At 35.6% G+C, this 24,748-nt stretch overlaps 3 protein-coding genes and 1 long non-coding RNA gene across 5 annotated transcripts; 3 read left to right on the top strand and 1 right to left on the bottom strand.

Moving 5' to 3' along the window:
* Positions 1 to 298: 298 nt before the first annotated feature.
* On the top strand, positions 299 to 3,212 carry LOC110817138 (cytochrome P450 71B35-like). Of its 2 annotated transcripts, none has more exons than XM_022045554.2 (3): positions 299 to 487; positions 1,100 to 2,041; positions 2,389 to 3,212. In XM_022045554.2, exons 2-3 carry the CDS (start codon positions 1,139 to 1,141, stop codon positions 2,995 to 2,997), a joined length of 1,512 nt encoding a protein of 503 aa, XP_021901246.2. In that variant the 5' UTR covers positions 299 to 487; positions 1,100 to 1,138; the 3' UTR covers positions 2,998 to 3,212. The 2 variants fall into 2 exon arrangements, with proteins under 2 accessions (XP_021901246.2, XP_021901245.2); XM_022045553.2 differs by having other exon boundaries at positions 300 to 487; positions 1,072 to 2,041.
* Positions 3,213 to 5,266: 2,054 nt separating this feature from the next.
* Positions 5,267 to 6,938, bottom strand: LOC148252768 (uncharacterized). Its single transcript, XR_015813794.1, has 2 exons — positions 6,798 to 6,938; positions 5,267 to 6,285 (listed from the first exon to the last, which is right to left on the bottom strand). It is a non-coding gene; the product is annotated as an uncharacterized LOC148252768 (long non-coding RNA).
* LOC110817110 (cytochrome P450 71B35-like) lies at positions 5,714 to 7,487 on the top strand. Its single transcript, XM_022045510.2, has 2 exons — positions 5,714 to 6,433; positions 6,760 to 7,487. The coding sequence occupies exons 1-2, from the start codon at positions 5,714 to 5,716 to the stop codon at positions 7,375 to 7,377; spliced, it is 1,338 nt and encodes a 445-aa protein (XP_021901202.2). The 3' UTR covers positions 7,378 to 7,487.
* Positions 7,488 to 13,223: 5,736 nt separating this feature from the next.
* LOC110817111 (cytochrome P450 71B34-like) lies at positions 13,224 to 15,243 on the top strand. The gene is made up of 2 exons (XM_022045511.2): positions 13,224 to 14,224; positions 14,329 to 15,243. Exons 1-2 carry the CDS (start codon positions 13,331 to 13,333, stop codon positions 14,935 to 14,937), a joined length of 1,503 nt encoding a protein of 500 aa, XP_021901203.1. The 5' UTR covers positions 13,224 to 13,330; the 3' UTR covers positions 14,938 to 15,243.
* Positions 15,244 to 24,748: the final 9,505 nt, after the last annotated feature.

The raw sequence follows: 24,748 nt of genomic DNA, 5'->3' as shown, positions 1-24,748 counted from the left end.
AATTGATATTTCAAATATCAAATAAGATAAAAACTTTACTTTTAAGAACATTTAAATAAGTGAATAATTAGAAAAAGTAATAGAAAGGGATTAAATAAATAACTAAAATGCAGTTGATGATTTTTTTATTTTTTTATTTAAAAAAAAAAAAAAAACAAGTTGATGGAAGTGTGATTATATGTTTATGGTAGTATACGATATAGCTCTTAAAGATTCGAAAAGAGTAATTAATTTTTAATTAAACAAACCGATTTTCCATAAAATATAAAATGTAAAATATGATTTGTCAACTTTCTTGGGAAGAGAGTCTGAAAACGGCCGCTACCTCTCTATAAAATATGTCAGAATTGGAAGACCGGAGCAGGAAGCGAACCACGGCAAACCTCTCTCTCTCTCTCACTCTCGCTAGCTGTTTCTGAGTTGTTACAGGATTCTTACTCCTCATCTTCCTTCGGCTTCGCATTTTTCATTTCAGCCTCAAATTTCTGTGAGTATTCATGAGTTTTTTCTGTTCTCTTCTCTTCTCTTTTTCTCTTTAAAGAGCCTGTTTGGGTGTAGTTTTCTGTAGATCTGGTGCCAAAATGGTTGTCTGTGAGAAAAATAAGCGAACATCTCTGCTTCAAAACTCTTTGCTGGATTGGATTGGTAGGAGTAGAAGTGTCTAATTCATGAGTTGTGGAAATGGTTCCTTCTTCATTATTGAAAAGTTACTGGTAAAATTGCGTTGGTTCTTAATTTAGTCATAGAAAAACTGAGATAACGTCGACTCTGATTAACTCCCGTTTTGGTGATGTTTCATAGAAAGAATATTTGGATTACTTCTGTGTTCAATGGAAGCTTGCTAATTTTCCTGATTGTTTGTTTAGATACGCAAGAGACGTAAATTAATTACAGACAAGTCACATTTAAGAATCATTAGCAGAATACTTACCTGAGTTAATGGAAAATAACTAAGAATTCTGTTTTTTTTTTTTTTTTTTCTTTTTTGCTTTTGCATTTGAGATGAGTGTATAAATTAGTTCCCAAAAAATACAATCTTATATTGACTGGGATCATACGAAATGTTTACAGGTAATTTGACAATCTAAAATTCATTTAGGAAGCTCAGAGGCAAGGATAATTAAGACAGAGTTGCAAAATGATTGCTAGCTTCATCCCAGGATGGCTTTTGTTGTTGTTGCTCTTTACTGTGCTTGTTGTTGTGAAGAAGAAGATAGGATCAAGGAGACAAACTAATCTTCCTCCTGGTCCACCTAAGTTGCCTATTATAGGTAACCTGCACCAGCTGGGTTCATTGCCCCATCGTTCCCTAGCACAGATGTCCAAGAAATATGGACCCGTCATTCTTGTGCAGCTTGGTGGCGTTCCAACAGTTGTTGTCTCCTCTGCAGAGACCGCAAAAGAGGTCTTAAAAGTTCATGATCTTGATTGTTGCAGTAGACCCAGCTTGGCAGGCACTGGAAGACTTTCTTATGATTATCTTGATATAGCTTTTTCTCCCTTCTCTGAGTACTGGAGGGAGGTGAGAAAAATCTGTGTTCTTGAGATTTTTAGCACCAAAAGGGTGCAATCTTTTCGATTCATCAGAGAGGAAGAGATTGCTTCGCAGATGAAATTTATAGCTCAATCAGCTTCTACCAGTTCTCCTGTTGATCTAAATCAGAAGTTACTTGCTCTCACGGCTAATGTGATTTGTAGAGTTGGTTTTGGGATGTCTTTCCAGGGCAGTGAGATTGATAATGATAGATTTCATGAAGTGATCTATGAAGCCTTGGCAATGTTAGGGAGCTTCTCTGCTGCAGATTTCTTTCCGTATGTTGGTTGGATTGCTGATAGGCTCTCCGGTCTGCATGCTAGGCGTGAAAAGTCCTTCCATGATCTGGATGCTTTCTACGAAAGAGCGATAGATCATCATCGTAGAAGCAAAAAAGCCGAGGAGGGAAAAGAAGATATTATTGATGTGCTCCTCAAGTTGGAGACAGAGAAAGTTGAAATTGGGGATAAACCACTTAGCGAACAACATATTAAAGCAATCCTTATGGCAAGTTCTCATCGTTTTCTTAAATAATCTCTGCTCATGTTCCTTTCAATTTATTTCTTCATTTTATTGCTCCAACGTAATTACTCAATTTTGGAAACATGGCTAACTTGATGACTAAAGTATCTCGGTCTTGGGTAAATATTGTGTCAAGCCAAGAATTTATCACCTTGATTAGATCTTGCTTCATAATTATCAGGCTGCAGAGAGATGTTGCTTTGATTATATATATATATATATATATATATTCATATTCATTGTAGTAAACATGATTTAGAAGGATATGCGCATACATGTATATGCTTCATAATTATAATCTGCTTGCTTCTAATACTTGTATACTGCCTTAGGATGTCTTTCTTGCTGGAATAGACACTGCTGCACTTACCATGACTTGGGCCATGACTGAACTAATTAGAAATCCAAGAGTGATGAAGAAAGTGCAAGCTGAAATTAGAGAGAAGATTGGAAACAGAGGAAAAGTCCGTGAAGAGGAATTAGATCAGCTTGAATACTTGCAGTTAGTGGTGAAAGAAACTTTCAGACTGCATGCTCCAGGTCCACTTCTAATTCCAAGAGAGGCCATGACGGAATTTAAGATCAGTGGGTACACTATATACCCAAAAACTCGAATCCAAGTTAATGTATGGGCAATTGGACGGGACCCCAATATCTGGAAAGACCCTGAGGAATTCATTCCAGAAAGGTTTCAAAATAGCTCAATTGATTTCAAGGGGCAGAATTTCGAGTTGTTGCCATTTGGTGGAGGACGAAGAGGTTGTCCCGGTGTATACATGGGGGCAGTTATGGTGGAGCTTGCACTTGCTAATCTCTTGTACTGTTTCGATTGGGAATTGCCACAGGGGATGAAGAAGGAAGATATCAGCACAGAGGAAGCAGCTGGTCTAACTGTCCACAAGAAGGAACATCTCAGGCTTGTCCCAATCACTTATAACTAGTTGTTCGTAAGTTCATGTCATCATCCATATATATAAAGCAAATATGGAGCAGTTCGCATTTTATATTTGTCATCTAATACATATTGCATCCTCGTGTTTCTTTAAAACCAATTGAATTTCCATCTGTTCTGCTAAAAAATTTATGAAGTTAATTTGTATGATCGATTATTAAAATTCTAAAAAAGAAGTTATTAGTGAAAGTTGATTCCTGGAAATTGTATTTATTGATATTTTTTCATACCATTGCGGAGTAATATCTGAATAGGAATCGCAACTTTCCAAGTATCTGTCAGCAAAAAAAAAAAACACAACTAGTGAGGCGAATTTCCAAAGGAAAGAAGATGTGGCAATGTTCCGAATGGGAGAAAAAAATATTACTGCCTTAAATTATCAAGAGGGATTTGGTCGCGAGAACATAATTCGTTTGAACCCGCGATTTGTTTTTATAGAAAATAAGACATTTTCAATTATAATCGAATTAAGTTGAAAATGATGATTGGGAATGGATTCATAAGTTTCATGTGTTGGATAACTAATTTAATATTCCATGCATGAAAAACGTGATATGTCAATTTTTTGAAGGTCGATGTTGAAGTTTCATTATTATTTTAGAACATAAGAAATTGATGATGGTTACGAGTAATTAGGATTTGATTTGATTTTGTCTTGACTTTAAGACGATTAATTATATATTGAAAATTGTACTATGACTTTGCAGTATTAATTGACGGATCTAACACCACGTATACCGCGTGGATGTGGACAAGATAGGAAATTGGCTAGGAGACAGTGTCCTGTTTCGGTAGATTAATTTCGTGGTGAAACAGTATTTATGATAATGATGTTTGTCTGTGTTTGCTCTATAAAAGATGTGAGAACTGGAGGACTGGAGCAGGAGACGAACCAAGCAAGCCCATCTCTCTCTCTCACTCCCTCGCTCGCTCGCTCGCTATTTCGAAGTTGTTAAAGAATTCATACTACTCTTCTTCCTTCCGCTTTGCATTTTGCAGTTCAGCCTCAAATTTCTGTGAGTTTACGCTCATCAGTTTTATTGATTATTTCGACTTTTCTTTCTAAATGATCTGTTTGGGTATAGTTTTAAGTAGATCTGGTGCCAAAATGGTTTTGTCAGCGAGAAAAATAAACGAACATCTCTGCTCAAAACTCGTAGCCAGATTAGTAGGAGTAGAAGTTACCAGTTCATTGGTTATGAAAATGTTGCTTCTTCATTACTGAAAAGTTATTGGTAAAACTACAATGGTTCTAAATTTATTCATAGAAAAATTGAGATGAGTTCGAATATGATTTATAAAAAATTTGATGTAGGAGTTAATTTATCCATTTTTATTGAATTTAATACATTTTAAGAAAATAAAAAAGAATCATAATTACATATCATTTAAAAATAATTTAGCCATTAAAATAGTTTATAATTATTTTATAAACTGTTTGAGTGTAAACAAACAATGAAATCACAGCAATTGGATGAAATTTAGGACGAAAAAGAATATGCTCGCGAGCAATTTGGGGAAGAAAATATCGACTTGTCATTAAACGAGGGAGATTACATTATTTATACAAAGGTAACCTATGATTATTTAAATAAGCACCCCAAAGTTAAATAAAATTATATAAAAAATCTCATACTTTGTAAAATTACAAGATTACCACATATTCTAATAGACCCCTCAAATTGAAGTATACAAATTTTGAATATCCATCTTGAATATTGCATCATGAAATTGGGAAGAAGATAGAGTTTTGTAAAATGAGCAACCAAGTGACCAGACGACGAAATAAGTCATTCAGTAATCTTTTATTGAATCACGTGACAGTCAATCTTAATATATTTTATACGCTAATGAAAAAATGGATTCTCAATAATTTTAATTGTAAAAAAATTATCACAATAAATTAATACAGTCTACAAATAAGTAACATACAAATCATGAATTAAATAACCCAACCACGCTAACTCATATGTAACAACAATAAGAGCACGATACTCAATTTCGGAAGAGAACCATGAAACAATTTGCTGTTTCTATATTTTATATGATAAAAGAGATTCACTAATAAAAATGCAGAAATCAATAAGAGATTTATGAGAAACCAGTAATTTTATTTTTAAAGTTACTCATTTCATCAATGTATTTTTTTATTTATAACTGTTATTTATTATTTAAATATATTTTTAATTATTTTCACCTGTTATTATAAGTAGATAAAAAAATAAAATATTAAATTAATAGATCGTTCACTTAATTACTGTAGTTAATATGATTAACTTCTGTTCTTATAATGCTTAATAAAAAAAACTATAAATTAACTACAAACAAGGCACATTAATGAAACATTAACATAATACTTATCTCTCTTAATAGAAGGAAACTAAGAATTTCTTTTCTTTTTTTGTTGTTTTTGCATTTGAGAAGAGTGTGTAAAATTAGTTCCTAAGAAATACAAGCTTATATTGACAGGGTATTATGCGGAGTATTACAGGTATTTACAGGCAAGCATTTTGAAGACAGAGTTGCACAATGATTGGTAGCTTTATCTCAGGATGGCTTCTGTTGTCGTTGCTCTTTACTATGCTTGCTCTTATGAAAAAGAAAATAGAATCAAGGAGACCTAAGTTGCTCCTGGTCCACCTAAGTTGCCTGTTATTGGTAACCTGCACCAATTGGGCTCATTGCGCCATCGCTCCCTAGCACAGATGTCCAAGAAATATGGACCCGTCATGCTCTTGCAGCTTGGTGGTGTTTCAACAGTTGTTGTCTCTTCTGCGGAGACTGCAAAACAGGTCATAAAAGTTCATGATCTTGATTGTTGCAGTAGACCCAGCTTGGCAGGCACTGGAAGACTTTCTTATGATTATCTTGATGTGGCTTTTTCTCCCTTTGGTGACTCTTGGAGGGAGCTGAGGAAAATCTGTGTTCTTGAGATTTTTAGCACCACAAGAGTGAAATCTTTTCGATTCATCAGAGAGGAAGAGGTTGCTTCGCTGATGAAAGTCATTGCTCAATCAGCTTCTACCAGTTCTCCTATTGATCTAAATCAGAAGTTACTTGCTCTCACGGCAAATGTGATTTATAGAGTTGGTTTTGGGACGCCTTTCCAGGGCAGTGAGATTGATAAAGATAGATTTTATGAAGTGTTTTATGAAGCCATGGAAATGTTAGGGAGCTTCTCTGCTGCAGATTTCTTTCCTTTTATTGGTTGGATTGCTGATAGGCTCTCTGGTCTGCATGCTAGGCGTGAAAAATCCTTCCATGATCTGGATGCTTTCTACGAAAAAGTAATAGATAATCATCTTAAAAGCAAAAAAGTGGAGGGAAAAGAAGATATTATTGATGTCCTCCTCAAGTTGGAGGGGGAGAAAGTCGAAATTGGGGATAAGCCACTCAGCAAACAACATATTAAAGCAATCCTTATGGCAAGTCCTCATCACTTTTTTAAATAATTTACGCTTATGTTACTTCAAATTTATTTCTTCAATTTATCGATTTAACGTAATTACTCAATTTGGAAACATGGTTAACTTGATGACTAAAGTATCTCGGTCTTGGGTAAATATTGTGTCAATCCAAGAATTTATCACCATAATTAGATCTTGTTTCATAGTTATCTGGCTGCAGAGAGATGGTGCTTCGAATAAATATATATATATATATATTGTAGTAAGCATGATTAGAAGGATATATGCATGGGTACATTCATAATTATAATCTTCATGCTTTTAATACTTGTATACTGCCTCAGGATGTATTTCTTGGTGGAACAGACAGTGCTGCACTTACCGTGATTTGGGCCATGACTGAACTGAGTAGAAACCCCAAAGTGATGAAGAAAGTCCAAGCTGAAATTAGAGAGAAGATTGGAAACAAAGGGAAAGTCCATGAAGAGGAATTAGATCAGCTTGAATACTTGCAATTAGTGGTGAAAGAAACTCTCAGACTACATCCTCCAGGTCCATTTCTACTTCCAAGAGAGGCCATGTCTGAATTTAAGATCAACGGGTACACCATATACCCAAAAATTCAAATCCAGGTCAACATATGGGCGATTGGACGGGACCCTAATATCTGGAAAGACCCTGAGGAATTCATTCCAGAAAGGTTCGAAGATAGCTCCATTGATTTCAAGGGGCAGAATTTCGAGTTGTTGCCATTTGGTGGAGGACGAAGAGGTTGTCCCGGTGTATACTTGGCGGTACTTATGGTGGAGCTTGCACTTGCTAATCTCTTGTACTATTTTGATTGGGAATTGCCACAGGGGGTGAAGAAGGAAGATATCAGCACAGAGGAAACAACTGGTCTAGCTGCCCATAAGAAGGAACATCTCAAGCTTGTTCCAATTATTTATAACTATTGTCCATAAACTCGTATCATCATCCATATATATATATATATATATATATATATAGACATTTCGTCTTTATATTTATCGTCTAATATAGATATTGCATCCTAATGTTTCTTTAAGACCAATTATATTTCCATATGTTCTGCTAAATAAATGTGTATGTTGGTTTGTATAATCAATTATTAAAATAATACAAAATAAGTTATTAGTGAAAGCTAATTCTCGTAAGTTATAGTTATTGGTATTTGTTCATGTAATATTTAAACAAGAATAGGACTTTTCAATTATCTATAAGCAAAAAATTACAACCATTAAAACAAATATCCCAAGGTAAGGCAATGTGGCAATGCCCGAACAGGAAGAAAAAAAAAAATATTTCCGCCCAAATTATCCAACAAAATTTGATTACGGAAAAAGAATTCGATCGGACATATAATTTATTTTTTCTTTTTTTAGTAAAAAAATGAGACGTTTTCAATTATAATTGATTCATAAGTTTTATGTGCTGGGGCATTGAGTGATTAATTTAATATCACAGGCATGAGAAATGCGGTATGTGAATTATTTGGGGACATAAGAAATTGATGGGTACATGCGTGAGTAATTAGGATTTAATTTGTTTCGAGTTTAAAATTATTAACTATCCGTTGATATTTGAATTATGAGTGGAATAATAATTGATTCATCTATAATGCCACGATGACGGCGGACGAGATAGGAAACTGGCCTGGAGACTCGTGTTGGACACTTGAAATAGTTTCCTGTTTCGGTTTACTTTTTTTTTAGACCGACAAGTTGAGTTCGTGGGAATGCCAAAAGACGAGAATCTGTAGGCTTTTTTTAGCAAGTGTATAAAATTTTTATTGGATGTTCCAAAACTCACAACTAAACTTCTCGATATTTTTATTAAAAATCCAATAGGTTGAATTAAATTACAGTTTAAACCTTACAGATACTAAAAGCCAGAAATAAATACAATTGCAACTGAGAAAACTAAAATATATTAATAGTTTATTTTAAAAAATAAAGCAGCAAATCTTATCCATAGATTTGCCCCTTTGTTTTTTGGCAGCCTCTCTGCAACACCAAAAGCATTCAATAATGAAGGATGGGTTAATTTAGAGAAAAAAAAAAAAAAAAAAAAAAAAGCCTCAAAAATTGACGAGTACAAGGAGACGCCTTTTAATTTGTTTAAATTAAATAAAAACATAAATTATTAAGCGACGTAATAATAAACACGTCATAAATTTTTTCAAAAAAATAAAATTTCTTTTATTTTCTAAAAAGTAGTTGATTCGCCACCCTGAGGCTCACAAGTCAAATACTAGGATGGTTTATTCTATTTTTAAGCATATTTTAACTTTTTGTTTTAATTTTTTAATTTAATAAAATACATAATAATTCAAATTAGAATGAATAATTTACATTTTAAGTCCGAATTCACGTTTATATTTTTAATTTTCTTTAGTCAGATCAATCAAGAAATAAATAATCAAATTATTGAACATTTTTATATGCCAACAAAATTGTCATTTGGGTTCTACGGTATCAAATGAGTTATTTTGAAATTTACTTGCAAATTTAATACTTACAACAAAATTAATTATGGAAAGTGTTATGAATTAGGAAAGTGCGGAAGAAGCAAATGGCGACCATAATGTCGGAGCTGTGCGGCGCGTCAAAGGGAGTTGTCGGTTTGGCTTTTTCTAAAAGATGAAGAATGACGTAAATGCGTATGTCATCAGCCATTCACAGAGGTCTGGATTCTTCTAAAGCAAATCTAAGCAAATCTAAGCAAAAAGGAAAGGGATGAAATCATATTGAATTCGATGTGAAAAAAATAAAATAATTCATATCACGTTTTTTTTTTTTTTTTTTCTTTTTCCTTTAATCTAAAAGCCCTTTTATTCAAGATTAGAAAATATTATTATATTATAAAAAATTCACGTGAAGAAGTAATTAGGTTCACACCATCTCTTTTCCTATTTAAGTTAGTTTGGTGCTTTAGTTTAATTATAATTGACTTGGTTACTATTCCTTAATATATATATATATAAAACTAATTACGTGCTTATTTTTTCAATTGATAAAATATTAATCATTTTTTTTTTATTTCTTTGCTTCCCTAATATGGTATTGTAATATTATTTTTTCTGTTAAACTCACAAAACTTCTTTTTTCTATTTTTCTTTAAAATTTATTTCCGTTTCTAAAATTCTTCAATTTTTGTCTCTTTAATCTCATCCTCTTCATGGAAATCCTCAATTTAAAATTCTTTACTTCTTGCATTACTCTCATAATCTGAAATTCGTTTTGCTTTCGTAGTATTTAATTTGAAGATAACTGCACGTATTGAATTTGTACCAAGATAATTATCTTGTTAGTGAAGAATAAATTTAATTTTATTAATGGTTATATTTTTAAACTAGATAAAAGTTATTTAAATTTGTTCGGCACTTAGGTTCTAAATTTTAAAATATATCTCTAAAAAAATCTTTCAATTCAAATGAGAATTAGTTAGTCTTGTACAAAATCAATAACTGATAAGTATATATTTTATCAAAGTTAAATTTTTATGAAAAAAACTGAGTAACTTTATATTTATCTATATTTTTTATAAATTTACATATAGGAAAGTTAATGAACTTAACTTACTATTACAAAATAAAGTATATCATATTATTTTTAATGAGTTTCGATAAGTTTTTTTGCCTAAATTTAAGGACAACTAATGTTGATAAATCATTTATCGCCAGTAAATAAGTTTGAGGAAAGACTATGTAGTATTGTTCTAAAATGTTTGACAATAATATAAAATTTGTGCACACTTTCTACATTCATTGTAATTTTTATGATCACATTATATATAAATATTATAACAAAATATCAAAAGCTATTAATATTATTTTCTAACTGTCTCGCTTTTTTTTTTTAAGAAAAAAACATAAATAATCTGTGCAATTTATACAACATATGTTTCGGATATTTATTTTTTAATTTTAATATTTTCAAATTCAACTATAATAAATAAGGAGATATAATAAACTCTTGTGCGTCTAAATACATATGCTCAATTAATTGCTAAAGAATTTTTATCTCTCCTACTTAGTAAAGTCACTGTTATGCTTAAAAAAGTTCTATTTATTTCTTCAATTTGAGTGTATTATCTCATCTTTAAGCGCGCTTATTGATGATTCTTCTCTTAAACGGTTTAGAACTTAATATGTATATAATTATTTTCCCAATTAATGAAATATTAGTACTTCTTTTTATTTCTTTATTTCCTTAACATTTCCGAAAAGAATAAAAAAAAAGTGTAAGGCCGTTTAACTAAAGATGTATATAAATTGTATTTTATGGACTATTACTGTTAACATGGTATATATATATATTTTTTTTTTCATTTTAGATAAAACTTATTTAAAAGAAAAACAATAAACTCCAAAAAAAAAAATGCCCTCCAAATGCAATAATGTAGATTCACGTGTTCTTGTGAAACTCTAACATAAGTGAGTTACAAATTGAATAATTATAATTTCTCTTTTTTATTTCAGAGTATAATTTTAAATTTTAAATGGTATTTTTTTGTCAGAAAGCAATTAATTTTTTTTTTTTTAAATGACAAGTTGTTGTCTAATTGGGTTAATATATTTCGTGTGGATGGGGATTTTGGCCGCCCAAAAAATAGTGTTAAAAAAGTTTTAGTTCAGCGAATCAGTCGCGTGGGAAGTGCTTGCCCCCCCCTTGCCCGGCTGCCCGCTCTCCATGAAAAAGCCGTACGCCATAATTGAGTGGGGGCCACTCGTCATCCCGCTTTATTCCATTTTCTAATTTAAATTAATCACATGATCGAAGAAATAAAAAATTAATTAATTAAGTGATCACCGACCAATTGCTTATTCTTTCCACTTCAATTTTGTATTTAATAATGTTTTTCTTTGAGAGGTATCTAATTTAATTTTTTACCATTAAAATTAATTGAGAGCTTAAGGCGATGAAATATTATCACGTTCTTAAAATTTTTAAATAATTTTTTTCTATTAAATAAATATTTTTATTTTGTATAGTTTAAACTTTTATTTAAGAAAAAAAAATATTAAAAAATAAATTAAACTAACAATAATTATTTAATTTATTAATAAGAGATAAAATTGTAGGTAATTTTTAAAAATAGATATCGATATCAAGTATGTTATGAACTTCTTTAATCAATACATAAATTATTTAATTACAATCAATATAATATATTTTGTTCTACGATTAATTGAGATAAATAAAAAAAAATATTTATTTTGCATTCGACTCCATTACAGTACATACAAATACTTTGCACGCAATCTTTAAGTCAAAATGCAAGAGCCAAAGTTTCATGAATCTCTACCATACCATGAATTTGCACACATCTCATCCCTAACAAAGATAATATTTGCATTTCAATATCTAAATATTATACCGAAAATCAACAAAACCATCATCAAGAATGGAAGCATCCATATTACATTTGATCACACTTTATAAAGGAGGTAACTATGACATAGTTTTTATAGGTAGTTGTCCGTAATTTTCTAATATATCTAGTTAATTTAATTTAGATTATTATTTTAAATCGTAAATTATTCGTTATTTATAAATATAGATTCAAATTTTTTAATTATAATTTGATGCTTAAGTTAATAAAATTATCCATGGAACTCTAGAAATTTGATAATAAACAACATAATTTATTTTTGTTTTATCTACATTTTATTTTGTAAAGAGCTTGAAAGATAACAATTAAATATCAAGCTTAATAAGCTAAATATTAATATATGTTACAAAAATAATGCAAGTGTAATAATAATAAATGTTAAAGGAAAAAAATAGTTGCGATAAGATGTTTTTTTTTTTAAAATCATTTTAAAAGTTGTACCCTCAAATAAATGTACTATGTTTTTTAAGTTATTTTTGTATAATTGTGTAATTATTTTATTAAAGGTATAATGATTGTGGTAATATATACCAAGAAAAATATGAGACTTGCAATGATACTTTTTTGTTCTTTAAACTTTGACTCCAAACAATTTGTATTCCTAACTCATTTTAGTAAAAAAAAATTTAAATGTGTTAAAATAAATTTATAATGTTAGAAACAAAATCATAATATAAAATTAAAAATGGTGACATAAAAGATAGGGTAAAAAATTAAATGGTAACGTAGAAGATTAAATTAATAATTTATATTATTACAATGTTTAAGATTATTAAATTTAATTAAATATTATAAATTTAATAAGTTAATTTATCAATATATTAATAGAACTTATGTCACCTGATCACAATAAGTTATAGTAATAAAACAGAAAAAAACATTTATGAATAATTAAATTTTAAGTGCAGAGAACACGTGAATGGTTTACAAGATTGGCGCACATTGTATGGGCAAAAGTGGTATTGGATTTCCTAAAAAAATTAAGTTACATAATGTCAAATACAAAAGAGAGGATCAAGGATATATATAATGTTATTACTCGATGTTTAATATTAATTAATCTTAAATATTATAATTACCCTTTAAATTAATCTTAACTATTAATCTGTCACATGCAAACCACTTCAGGCTGTTTCCGGCACACGTTTGCCACGTACAGAAATTTCAAGAATCTTCTACTATCATTTTAATTAAATATTATTTAAAAATTGATAATACAAATAAAAATATTAGCCAATAATTATGAAGCCGACAATCTTGTTTTCGTTTTGATGATGATTAATTAAAGAAATTAGGAAGGTGCAGGAACTCAATTACACTTGAACTTTCCATTATATTAAATAATATTTTCATTATACCCCAAAAAGAAAGAAGAAATGCAGAACCTCCGGCTATAAATACACGCGCTGATTGAGAAAGACAGTCATCGGAGTCTCCTGATTTTATTCAAGAAAACTTCCTTATTCACAAAGACACACGTTACCATACGACATCGTTTCAATGGTTCCGTTCACAGTCCCTGCATGGCTTCCTCTCTTGCTGCTACTCTCCTTTCTTGTTGCTGTGAAGAAAGTGATGGAATCAAAGAAGCGACATCCGCCGGGTCCTCCTGCTCTGCCTCTCATTGGTAACATGCATCAACTGGGTAAACTTGCTCATCAATCTCTGTACCAAATGTCCAAGAAATACGGCCCCGTAATCCGATTGAAGCTTGGAAGTGTGCCCTTAGTCGTCGTCTCCTCTCCCGAAACTGCAAGAGAGATTCTCAAAGTTCACGATACCGATACCTGCAGTCGACCCAAATTGTTAGGCACTGGTAATTACTCTTACAATTATCTCGACATAGCTTTTGCTCCTTTCGGTGAGTACTGGAGGGAGATGAGAAAAATCAGCGTTCTCGAGCTTTTCAGCAACAAGAGAGTTCAGTCTTTTCGTTTCATCAGAGAGGAAGAGGTTGATTCACTCGTTGAATCAGTTTCTCAATCTGCTGCTTCTAAATCCCCTGTAGATCTAAGCGAGAAGCTGCTTTTTCTCACGGCGAATGTGATTTGGAGGGTTGCATTCGGAGGAAGCTTTGAGGAGAATAAATGCGAGAGTGGCGTCTTTCAGGAGAAGGTCAATGAGGCTACATCGCTTATGGGATGCTTCGCTGCTTCTGATTTCTTTCCTTGTGTTGGGTGGATAGTTGATAGGATCACAGGTCTCCATGGCAGGCTAAAGAAGAGCGCCAAGGAAATGGATATTTTTCTGCAAAAAACAATTGATAAGCATGAGGGAAAGAAGGTAGAAGAAGGGAAGGAGGATATTGTTGATGTGCTGTTAAAGATAGAGAAGCAGCAGAAGGAACAAGGCTCCGTTACTCTCACCAGAAGTCATATCAAAGCAATCCTCATGGTATATATATACTTGTATACATGGCTTTTTTCTTCTTATCCAATCTACTTAATTTACTGAACATTAGTATGAACTAACATTTAATCAATTTAAACTTGTGTCAGGATGTATTTATCGCTGGAATTGACACTGCAGAAATCACAATGGTCTGGGCGTTAACAGAGCTTATGAGGAACCCAAGAGTGATGAAGAAAGTACAAGCTGAGATTAGAGAAGTTGTCGGAAACAAAGGAAAAGTGAGTGAAGACGACCTTGAAAAACTTGCATATCTAAACATGGCGGTGAAAGAGACATGGAGACTTCACCCACCAGGTCCACTTCTAATTCCAAGAGAGGTCATTTCCCCATTCAAAATCAATGGTTACAACATATACCCAAAGACCCGAGTCCAGGTTAACGCATGGGCCATTGGAAGAGATCCCAAGGTTTGGAAGGACCCAGAAGAGTTTTTGCCAGAGAGATTTGCAGGAAGCTCGATTGATTTCAAAGGGCAGCACTTTGAGTTGTTGCCATTTGGTGGAGGACGAAGAGGTTGTCCAGGTATCAACATGGGAAACACATTGTTGCAGCTTGCACTTGCTAATCTTTTATATCGATTTGATTGGAAATTACCAGATGGGATGAGCAAGGAAGATATCGACATGGAAGAAGCTCCTGGTCTCACTGTTCACAAGAAGACCCATCTTGAGCTTATCCCTGTAAGCTGTATTTGAATTATCTCATCTTCACAAGACACATGTATGATATGTGTGCTGAATGGTCTGTAATTTGTGAGATTTTTTTATCTGTTTAATTCGAGACTTTGCCCTTAGATGGTTTACTTTTTAATTTCTTGGGATTTTCCATTTTGTTTTTCTCCTTTTATGAGTAAAGAATAACGATCGAATCCCCACTAGAATTGTGTGTTTAATTATGAATACTTTTTGTGAAGGATTTACTCAATTGATCAGTTAGCTTTTCGCCTATTGTATTAAAGATTACTTGAATTTTCAGATTAAAAAGAAACTATTTGAATTTTATGTTTGTCACTTGTTACACTTATGTACTTATGGGGACTACTAGTCCTTAAAAACGTTTCATGACAAGAAATATTTTGATTGAGCCAAGTAATTTTTGTTATCTCACATAAAATTATAATATGTGTCACAAATTTTGAGTTTGAATAATTTAAAATGATGAAAAGAAGTTATGCGGAATAAATTGTTAAGGAAAAATTAATGATTTTTTTTCTTATTATGAGTTTGAATCAAATTATAAATTTTATGTAATTTTATTAAAAATTATGTTATAATTAATATATTTTTATTAACTTATTAATAAAATATATAAATTTAGAAATTGAATTTTTTAAAAAAAAACAAGAAGGTAAAATAACAAAAGGTGAATAATCATTGCTTCTAGTCATATTAATTCGTTGCTCAAATAGAGAGAAATTGTAAAAGTTCGGAACCTTAAAGGAAATGAATTTATAATTTAAATGCGGAAACGAATAATAGAGTTAAAGTTTACATTCCTTGCACAATAATTTAGTATGTCAAATTGGGATACGAGAATGTTCATTTTAAAAGATAAATAGTAATTAAAAAAATAAAAAAAAAGAGCGAATAAATAAGCATTATAGGACAACCTTCACTAGCACTTGAAGAGAGTCCGGGTGGTGAATTACTCACAACCCTCTTACTGATCGGGATCTGAATCTTAGTCTTCTTGATCTGAAATAGTTAATGAAAGAGTGAGGTATATTAACCTAGCAAGGATATTACTGTAACGACCCTGAAATTTTAAAATGAAATATGTGTATTAAAAAGGTCAGATGCGGAAGCGTAATAAAAACTTTGATTAACATCCCTTACACCAAAACTAAAAAAGTGCTCAAAGTATAAAAGAACAAACTAACTAAAAGAGAAACTCGAAAATAAAAGCTATAAATATAACTACGGAGTCTTCAAGCGTCCCCTTTGCCGTCTTCCTGCGGAACGGGGTCGGGAACAATGTCTTTCTGATCTGAAATAATTAAATAAGGAATGAGCTACACCAGCCCAGTAAAGACATCACACTATCTCACCGTCACGGAGGTAAAAGTGGGTAGAAAACACAAAAAGACCAATGGAGCATAATTTACAACAAATTCTTTTATCAATAATAAAATCCTTTACTATTAATTTACCTCGATGAAGTTCATAAAATAAGATACGAAAGCAATAACATTATCATCATCATGAAATCATATGAATTGTATAACATAATGCTTATCACACCTTTTGCATTTCAATCGTTACACAACATATTTTTCCTCATTTACCAGCCTATTAGTATCCATGGGGATCCATAGGGGTCCCGCTGCCCGTGAACCCTTAAGACTTGTAATCAGATTCCAGGGCCGTCTCCATACCCCGTCCGGTATGGGCACCAAAACAATAAACCTCAATACCCCGTCTGGTATGAGGGTGAAACGGGCCGTCCCCACACCCCGTCCGGTATGGGCGCTAAAACACATAAGGTCTCCATACCCCGTCCGGTATGAGAGACCACAATCCCGCTAGGGTTCCCTACGGACCCGGTCCGTCCACCATCTCCTAAGATATCTAGTCAGGCTGACCACATCATACAATTATCAATTTACTTAATATTTCATTCCCCTTTTTCCTCAGTCAGCATCATCAAATCACACACAAATAAGCAAACCAGTAATTTATGCCAAACAAGACAACATACAACATCGGGTTCTCAGTCATTCAATCCATAATCAATAAAACAGTGATATATGCACACGAAACTATGAAATAAAAATATCAGACCTCATACTGCATTTAAAAACTGTAAAATAGGCCAAACAATAGCTGACCGACAAACACACCAGACTCGGGCTCCATTAGCGACCTTAAACAATTTCACACATCTATTGATTCATGAAATACCGTTTTATCATTTATTGAACTTTAATACCGTGATAGGAAATAGGGTGAGGGGTCCTTGTTTTGGGGTCTGAATACAGTTCTACAGTGCGCCTACAGGCTGTCCCTAATTTTCCCTGAATTTTTTCTGGGAAACTGAAACGCACTACTGGTACCTGCACGTGTCCCAAAAAATCCCAAATTAGACCCAGGGCCCCTTTCGACCAATATTGCAATTCCGGCACAGCACTGTCACTGTGTTCCGGCGATGACACCGCCACCCGCAATGGTGGTTTGCCTCGACCTGGTCGTTTTTGACCGTTTTGGCAAGTTTTGGCCGACTTTACACATTTCTACGGAAAAACAAGTTAGGGAGTTTCGGTTGCTCGAAAAAATCAGAAAACTAAAACCTACCAATGGTGGGATATTCAATTTCAAGCCACGGTAAGGTTTCCTATATACCCAATCCGTCCACTATTTCCTTTGCGGTTGGGATTCCTCCTTTGGTCAATCTATAGAAAATAGAATAATGAACACAACAGTGAAAAAATTTCATAAAACGGGAATCGAGAAGGGGCTCATCGGAGGAAGTTGCGGGTTTTGGGCCGTGGCAGTCCCGCTGGGCTTTGCCCGTGGTTTTCTGCTCACTTGTCGTTCGCTTTGCTCCGATATAGCCACATGGGTGCTTGGAATTGAATTCTGAGTGGATAAGATAATTTTTACCTTTTTTGGCAATCATAGGTGGCTCCGATGCAGAGACGGTCAGTTTCCTTCTTCGGTATTTGGTCCTTTTTCTCCGGTGAGGTGGGGGGTGAGGGGGGCTGGCGGCTAGGATTCGAATTTCGTGTGATACGAAATATTTATACTCATCCCACATTAATTTACGCTCATTGCAATCAATCTCGTCCGTCCGATCGCGCCTAAGGAGGAAACGAATCTAAATCGTTCATCGCGTTTGATCTTGATCGTTCGATCGCGCCTAAAGGAGAAATAGATCCGAACCGTCCATACGCACGGGATCGATCTTGGACCATTCGATCGGGGGGCACATGGATCACCAGCGTGGCCACCCACATGACACCTACGTCAGCGTGCCTTGCCACGCAATGCCCTCTGGTTCGTTGAAGTTGCTGACTTGGCAGTTCTACGTGGCCAAACTTTTTTTATTTGTACTTTGACTCCCTTGTTTCTAATTTTTCTTTCAAAAACACCAACAAAACCTACATTTTCACCTTTTTCTTCAAAATTATTTTCAGTCTCGTCCCTAATTTATTGTTTTTCTCAAATATAACAAAAATTAAATTAAATTAATTTGTAAAATATTTTTTTTATACATTTTTAAATTGCTAAAATTTATCCGAGGTCAATTTCTGGGCCCGAGTAGTACACTCTCAAAATGAATCATCCCGGGTTGCTCGGTTTAGTGGGGGCCTTCCTCTCCTCATATCCTTCCTGATTCTCGTTCGATGTGATTTTTCCACCATTGTGACAATCGTTTCCTTCTCTACAGGTTGACCGGAGCAAAACACCCAACCGCAACGTGAGCCGGAGGAGCCGCCGCACCAGAGAGCCCCACCGCCGGTGAGTTTCGGTTTTCTACATTTTTTTGGTCTACCGAGGGCCCTAAGTATGTTTTCTCGCAGGAACCGGTGCAAGTTTGACTGAATTCGGTCGAAAACAGCCAACCCGAGGCGGATCGCCGCCGCTTATGGCGACGCCGTCACTGGAGCACGGCGGACCCGTGCTGGATTTTTGAAATTGGTCGAGTAGGCCTTGAGACTGATTTTTGGGTTTATTTAAGACACTTGTAGGTACTGTAAGCGCGTTTCAGTTCCCGAAGGAAAATTCAGGGAACCTGAGGACTGCCTGTAGGCGCAGTAACCATCTAGTTTTCAGCGACAAATCAAGTAAGGACCCCTCACCCTATTTTTTTATCATGGAATTAAAGTTCAAATAAATAATAATACAGTCATTTGTACAAATTAAATCGATGTGCTTGATTAATTACGAATTACTAATGGAACTCAAATCGGACATTGTTTTCTGTCGATTACTGTTGATTTATTGTACAGTCTAAGAACATGATAATATATTATTTATATATTGTATGGTTTAAATGCATGTATTACTGTCTTACTTGACTACTGTTTGATTTTGGGAATCTAAGATATGATTGTATTGTTGGATGCACGTTACTTGTTTATGTATTTATGTTTAATTTGGTGACGGAGACTAATGACAGATAGGAATGGGATGTAATCTGATAAATGGATAAGATTACAGCCTCACTAGATATCCTGGGAGATGGTGGACGGACCGGGTTCATATGAAACCCTACCGTGAATGTTGTCTCATACCGGACGGAGTATGGAGACTTAGTCATTTGGCGCTTATACCGGACGGGGTATGAGGACGGCCTGCTTTACCCTCATTTTGGACGGGGTATTGAGATTTTATGTCTTAGTGCTCATACCGGACGATGTATGAGACGACCATGGAATTAAGATTGTTGAGGAAAAATGGTTCACGTGTAGCGGAGGCATCCCTATGGATCTCCATGAATACTAGTAGGCTGGTGAAACGAGAATCGATGATGATTAGCTATTGTTAATGAATACGAATTTATGATATGTTCTATGTTACTGATTATGCATGAAATTATGATCTGTATGATATTATTACTTCTATAATTTGTTTCCATAAATTCCCCAATGGTAAGAAAAATGATAAATAGTTTTATTTTAAATAAATGTATTGGTTTAAATCTACTGCTCCATTGGTTGTTTTAATTTTCTATCAACATTTGCTTCTGTGACGGTGATATAGTGTGATGTCCTTACTGGGCTAGTGTAGCTCATTCCTTATTTAACCATTTCAGATCAGAAGGACCTAGTTACCGAACCCGATCCAGAAGAAGATTGTAAGTAGATGCTAGATACTTTATAGTTTCTTTTATTTTTCTCATTTTTCGTATTTCTCTCAGAGAACTTATTCTGTGATGTTTGTTTAGTACTTTTAAGTTATTGCGTAAGGGATATTAACTTTAACCTTTATTTTATTTCCACACTCAAATTATTATATACATTTTCTTTTAAATTTTTTGGGGCCGTTACATTTGGTATCAGAGTCGCATTCCTCGGACCCATCCTTTATATAATAATACTTAGAGAAACACTAAACAATGAATTATCACTCAAACCTTCCTTGTGAAATGTAGGTATAAAGAGATGAGAAGAGGAAGGCCCCCACTAAATCGAGCAGCCCGGGATGGTTCGCTCAGGGAAGACGTGGACAAGATATTTGAGATGTTAGAGAGACTCATTGCGGCCTAGCAGGGCCGAAAGGAGAGGAGGGAGCTACCTGACCCTCCCCCGCTGCCACAGGTTGAGCCACCACTACAACGAGAGGATCTTGAGCCACCCCAGTATGACCCTGCTCCTCCACAGTACCACACGGCACCACCGTAGTATGATTCGTTACCCCAACCACAGTACTATCAGGCACCGCCACTGTACAATCTGAAGCCCCCACCGTATCAACAAGGACCACCACAGGGCCCCCTAGTCTACCATCAGCCTGGCCCAGTCCCTTTTCCACGGGACCCAGTTCATTCCATGATTGACCCGGCCTATATAAAGAGGTACAAGAGATTAAACCCATCCACTTTTGCAGGGGAGTCTTCTTTTGAAGATGCTAAGTACTAGTTGGCAAAGACAGAGAAGGCCTTTAAAACCTTAGGGGTGACTTCTGAGCAAAAGGTCACCCTTGCAACCTACATGCTAGTGGGAGAAGCAGATCGCTGGTGGGAACTCAAGTAGACCACCAGAAGCAGACTGCTGGTGGGAACTCAAGTAGACCACCCTGCTCGTTCCAGTTACTTGGGAACAGTTCCTAGCAGCCTTTCATGTAGAGTACCTCCCAGAGTATCTTCGACATCTGAAGGAGATGGAGTTCGTCCACTTGATCCTAGGGAATATGACTGTATCAGAATATGCTTGTAAGTTCCTGAAGTTGGGCCAATACTCCCTTAAGACGCTGTTGGATGAGGGCAGGAAAGCTAGGAGATTCCAGTGGGGCCTCCGCCCAGAGATCAGGCAGCATTTGTTCTTGCTGGGGCTCAAGACATATTTAGCCGTTCTGGCCAAGGCACAGTTGGTGGAGAGGAGCTTCCACACCCTCCCTCAGGCAGCAGGGAACCTCAGACCCTCAGTTCCACCCTACAGACCAGCACCTACTGTGTCTGTCTAACAGAACAAGAGGTCCAGGCCGGTGATCCAGACTCCCCCTCAGGCTCCAGTGGTAGGACATGGTAAGATCTGTCAGCATTGCAGCAGGGATCACGGGGACCGACCCTGCTACCGCCTCAATAACACCTGTCGCATATGTGGTAGTGCCCAACATTATGCGAGAGAGTGCCCAAAGAACCAGAATCAAGACAGACCTCCTATTCAGGGCAGAGCTTACAACCTCATCCAGTAGGATGTCAAAGCCGACCCAGACGTGGTACAGGGTATATACACAATCTGTAACCATCTTGCTCATGTTTTGATTGACACTGGTGCATCGCATTCATTTGTTTTACCTGTCTTTGCATCAAAATTTAATATATTACTTAATAAACTTGATTCTATGTTGTTTGTGTTTATTGCTGAGAGTATAACACTATTGGGAGAAGTTGTCTACAGGGTTTGTGCCGTAGAGATAGCAAATAAAAAACTGAGTGTAGACCTAATAGAATTATATATGGGGGATTTTGATGTAATTTTAGAGATGAATTGGCTAGCGGCGTATCACGCCACCGTAGATTATTTTAGCAAGAAGGTTGTATTCAATCCTCATAATGAGGAGCCATTTACAAATTAATAAAATCATTTAGTACTTATTCCTTGATGGCAAGTTTTCTTATTCGTCGAGTACCTCAACCTTGCTGTTTTCTCTAACTAGGCAAACCCAAGAAAGAGAATTGTATTCAAGAGATTCCGATAGTCTGAGACTTTTCAGATGTATTTTCTGATGAACTACCCGGACTACCAGTGGATATAGAAGTCGAGTTTACCATAGATCTGCAGCCAGACACCCAACTTATTTCGGTTACTCCTTACCGCATGAGCCGCGTTGAGATGGAGGAGCTGAGGAAACATATCATTAAATTGTAGGACTATGGTTCTATCAGACATAGTGTGTCCCCTTGGGGTGCCAGAGTCACTTTTTCCAGAAAGGGAGATGGAACGTTGAGATTATGTATTGATTACAGAGGATTGAAGAGGGTCACAATCAAGAACAAGTATCCCCTTCCCAGGACTGATGACCTCTTCGATTAGTTGCAAGGTGCGCAAGTCTTCTCCAAAATAGACCTGCGATCAGGTTACCATCAGGTGAAAATAAAGATAGAAGATATCCCCAAGACAGCTTTCGAACCAAGTACGGACACTTTGAGTTCTTGGTCATGCCATTTGTGCTAACCAATACCCCAGCCATCTTCATGGATCTGATGAATAGGGTCTTCAGATAATTCTTAGATCAATTTGTTATCGTATTCATCGATTACATCCTTCTCTATTCAAAAAGCATAGAGGAACATGCTCACCATCTAGCTCAAGTTTTGTAGGTTCTTAGAAGAAAGAACCTGTATGCAAAGTTGAGTAAGTGTGAATTTTAGCTTGAGCAGACCACCTTCTTGGGACATATCATATCAAAGGATGGAGTATCAGTGAATCCTGAAAAGGTTGAAGCGATACTCGACTAAAAAATTGACATCAGTTAAAGAAATCCGTAGCTTTCTGAGAATGACGGGCTATTACCGCAGATTTGTTGAAGGATTTTCTAGTCTAACTGCTCCCCTAACCCGAATCACAAAGAAGAATGTCAAGCTTGAGTGGAATGAGGACTGTGAAAGAAGTTTTTTAGAACTAAAGAAGTGGTTGACTACTGCACCTGTGCTGGCCTTACCGAGTGGATCGAGGGGATCGAGGGGATATACAGTTTACAGTGATACCTCATATCTAGGTCTGGGTTGTGTTCTAATGTAGTATGGGAAGGTCATAATCTATAGGTCCAGACAGTTAAAGAGTCATGAGAAAAATTATTCCATCCATGACTTAGGGCTTGCCGCAATCATACACGCCTTGAAAACTTGGTGCCATTATTTATATGGAGAGACCTTTCAGATCTATACCAATCACAAGAGTTTAAAACACATATTCACTCAAAAGGATCTCAATATGTGTCAGAGAATGTAGATAAAACTTTTTAAGGATTATGATTGTGACATCTTGTAGCATCCAAGTAAGGGCAACGTGGTAGCCGATGCACTCAGCAAAAAAAGTGCAAGTATATTAGCCCATTTGATGGTTTCAGAATGCAGGCAAATTGGGGCCATACAACAGGTTCGACTTCAAGACTTGAGGAGAGTCACATGTTTGGGTCATCTGACCGTCCAACCTGAGTTAATCCAGAGAATAAGGAAAACTCAGTCAGCTAATCCCGCCCTATTAGCCCTCAAGAACGATGTAGAACAGGGAGTTAGCTTAGAATTTCGAGTCGCCGTCAATGGGTTACTCCGATTCCAGGACAGGGTGTGTGTTCCAGGTGATAGTGAGTTAAAGAGAGACATCATGACATAGGCTTATGCCTCAAAGTTTTTCATGCATCTCGGAAGTACTAAAATGTACCAAAGTATGCGACCCCGGTTTTTGTGGAATGGGATGAAAAGAGACATAGTTGACTTTGTGTCTAAATGCTTGGTATGTCAACGCAGAGCATCAGCGCCCAGACGAGTTACTTCAGCCATTACCAATCCCAGAGTAGAAGTGGGAACATATCACCATGGACTTCGTGACAGGGTTACCTAAGGCACGCTCAGGACATGATGCCGTCTGGGTAATTGTTGACCGGCTTACCAAGTCTTCCCACTATTTGACCATCAGGATGACCGATCCCTTGGACAAGTTAGCAAGAATGTATATCCGAAAAATAGTCAAATTGCATGAAATCCCAGTGACAGTGGTGTCTGACAGGGACCCCAGGCTCACTTCTCAGTTTTGGAGTAGCTTTCAGCAAGCCATGGGAATGAAGCTATCCCTCAGTACTGCCTTCCACCCTCAGACGGATGGACAGTCAGAAAGGACAATCTGTACACTTGAGGATATGCTCCGAGCTTGTGTCCTTGACTTCAGGGGCAATTGGGACGACCATCTACCCCTGGTAGAGTTCGTCTACAACAACAGCTACCAAGCGAGTATTGACATGGCTCCGTATGAGGCATTATATGGGCGTCCATGCAGATCGCCAATTTGTTGGAAAAAAGCGGGCGATAGAAAATTGTTCTGCCCGGAGCTGGTAGAGGAGACTACATCTGAAATAGTTAAGATCAAGAAGAATATTCAGACGGCTCAGAGCAGACAGAAGAGTTATACGGACACCCGAAGGAGAGATTTAGCATTTGAGGAAGGCGACCGGGTGTTCCTTAAGGTCACTCCTTTCAAGGGAATCAGTAAGTTCGGTAAGAGGGAAAAATTAAACTCTCGATTTATTGGAACATTTGAAGTCTTAGATAGGATTGATACCGCTGCCTACAGATTAACACTACCTCCAGAACTTTCTAAGGTCCACAATGTGTTTCGTGTGTCCA

This window comes from Carica papaya, chromosome 8 (genome assembly GCF_054855325.1).
Source record: "Carica papaya isolate Zhongbai chromosome 8, ASM5485532v1, whole genome shotgun sequence".
Lineage (NCBI taxonomy): Eukaryota > Viridiplantae > Streptophyta > Magnoliopsida > Brassicales > Caricaceae > Carica > Carica papaya.
Note: the sequence above shows the minus strand (reverse complement) of the source record. Positions and strands in the feature narration are given on the sequence as shown.

What these genes read in the sequence shown, in the direction of transcription:
- LOC110817110 (XM_022045510.2), top strand. Translation starts at nt 5,714, where the DNA reads ATGTCCAAGAAATATGGACCCGTCATGCTCTTGCAGCTTGGTGGTGTT. An exon ending in ATATTAAAGCAATCCTTATG is followed by an intron (nt 6,434 to 6,759) that starts GCAAGTCCTCAT and finishes ATACTGCCTCAG; the next exon opens with GATGTATTTCTTGGTGGAAC.
- LOC110817138 (XM_022045554.2), top strand. Translation starts at nt 1,139, where the DNA reads ATGATTGCTAGCTTCATCCCAGGATGGCTTTTGTTGTTGTTGCTCTTT. An exon ending in ATATTAAAGCAATCCTTATG is followed by an intron (nt 2,042 to 2,388) that starts GCAAGTTCTCAT and finishes ATACTGCCTTAG; the next exon opens with GATGTCTTTCTTGCTGGAAT.
- LOC110817111 (XM_022045511.2), top strand. Translation starts at nt 13,331, where the DNA reads ATGGTTCCGTTCACAGTCCCTGCATGGCTTCCTCTCTTGCTGCTACTC. An exon ending in ATATCAAAGCAATCCTCATG is followed by an intron (nt 14,225 to 14,328) that starts GTATATATATAC and finishes AACTTGTGTCAG; the next exon opens with GATGTATTTATCGCTGGAAT.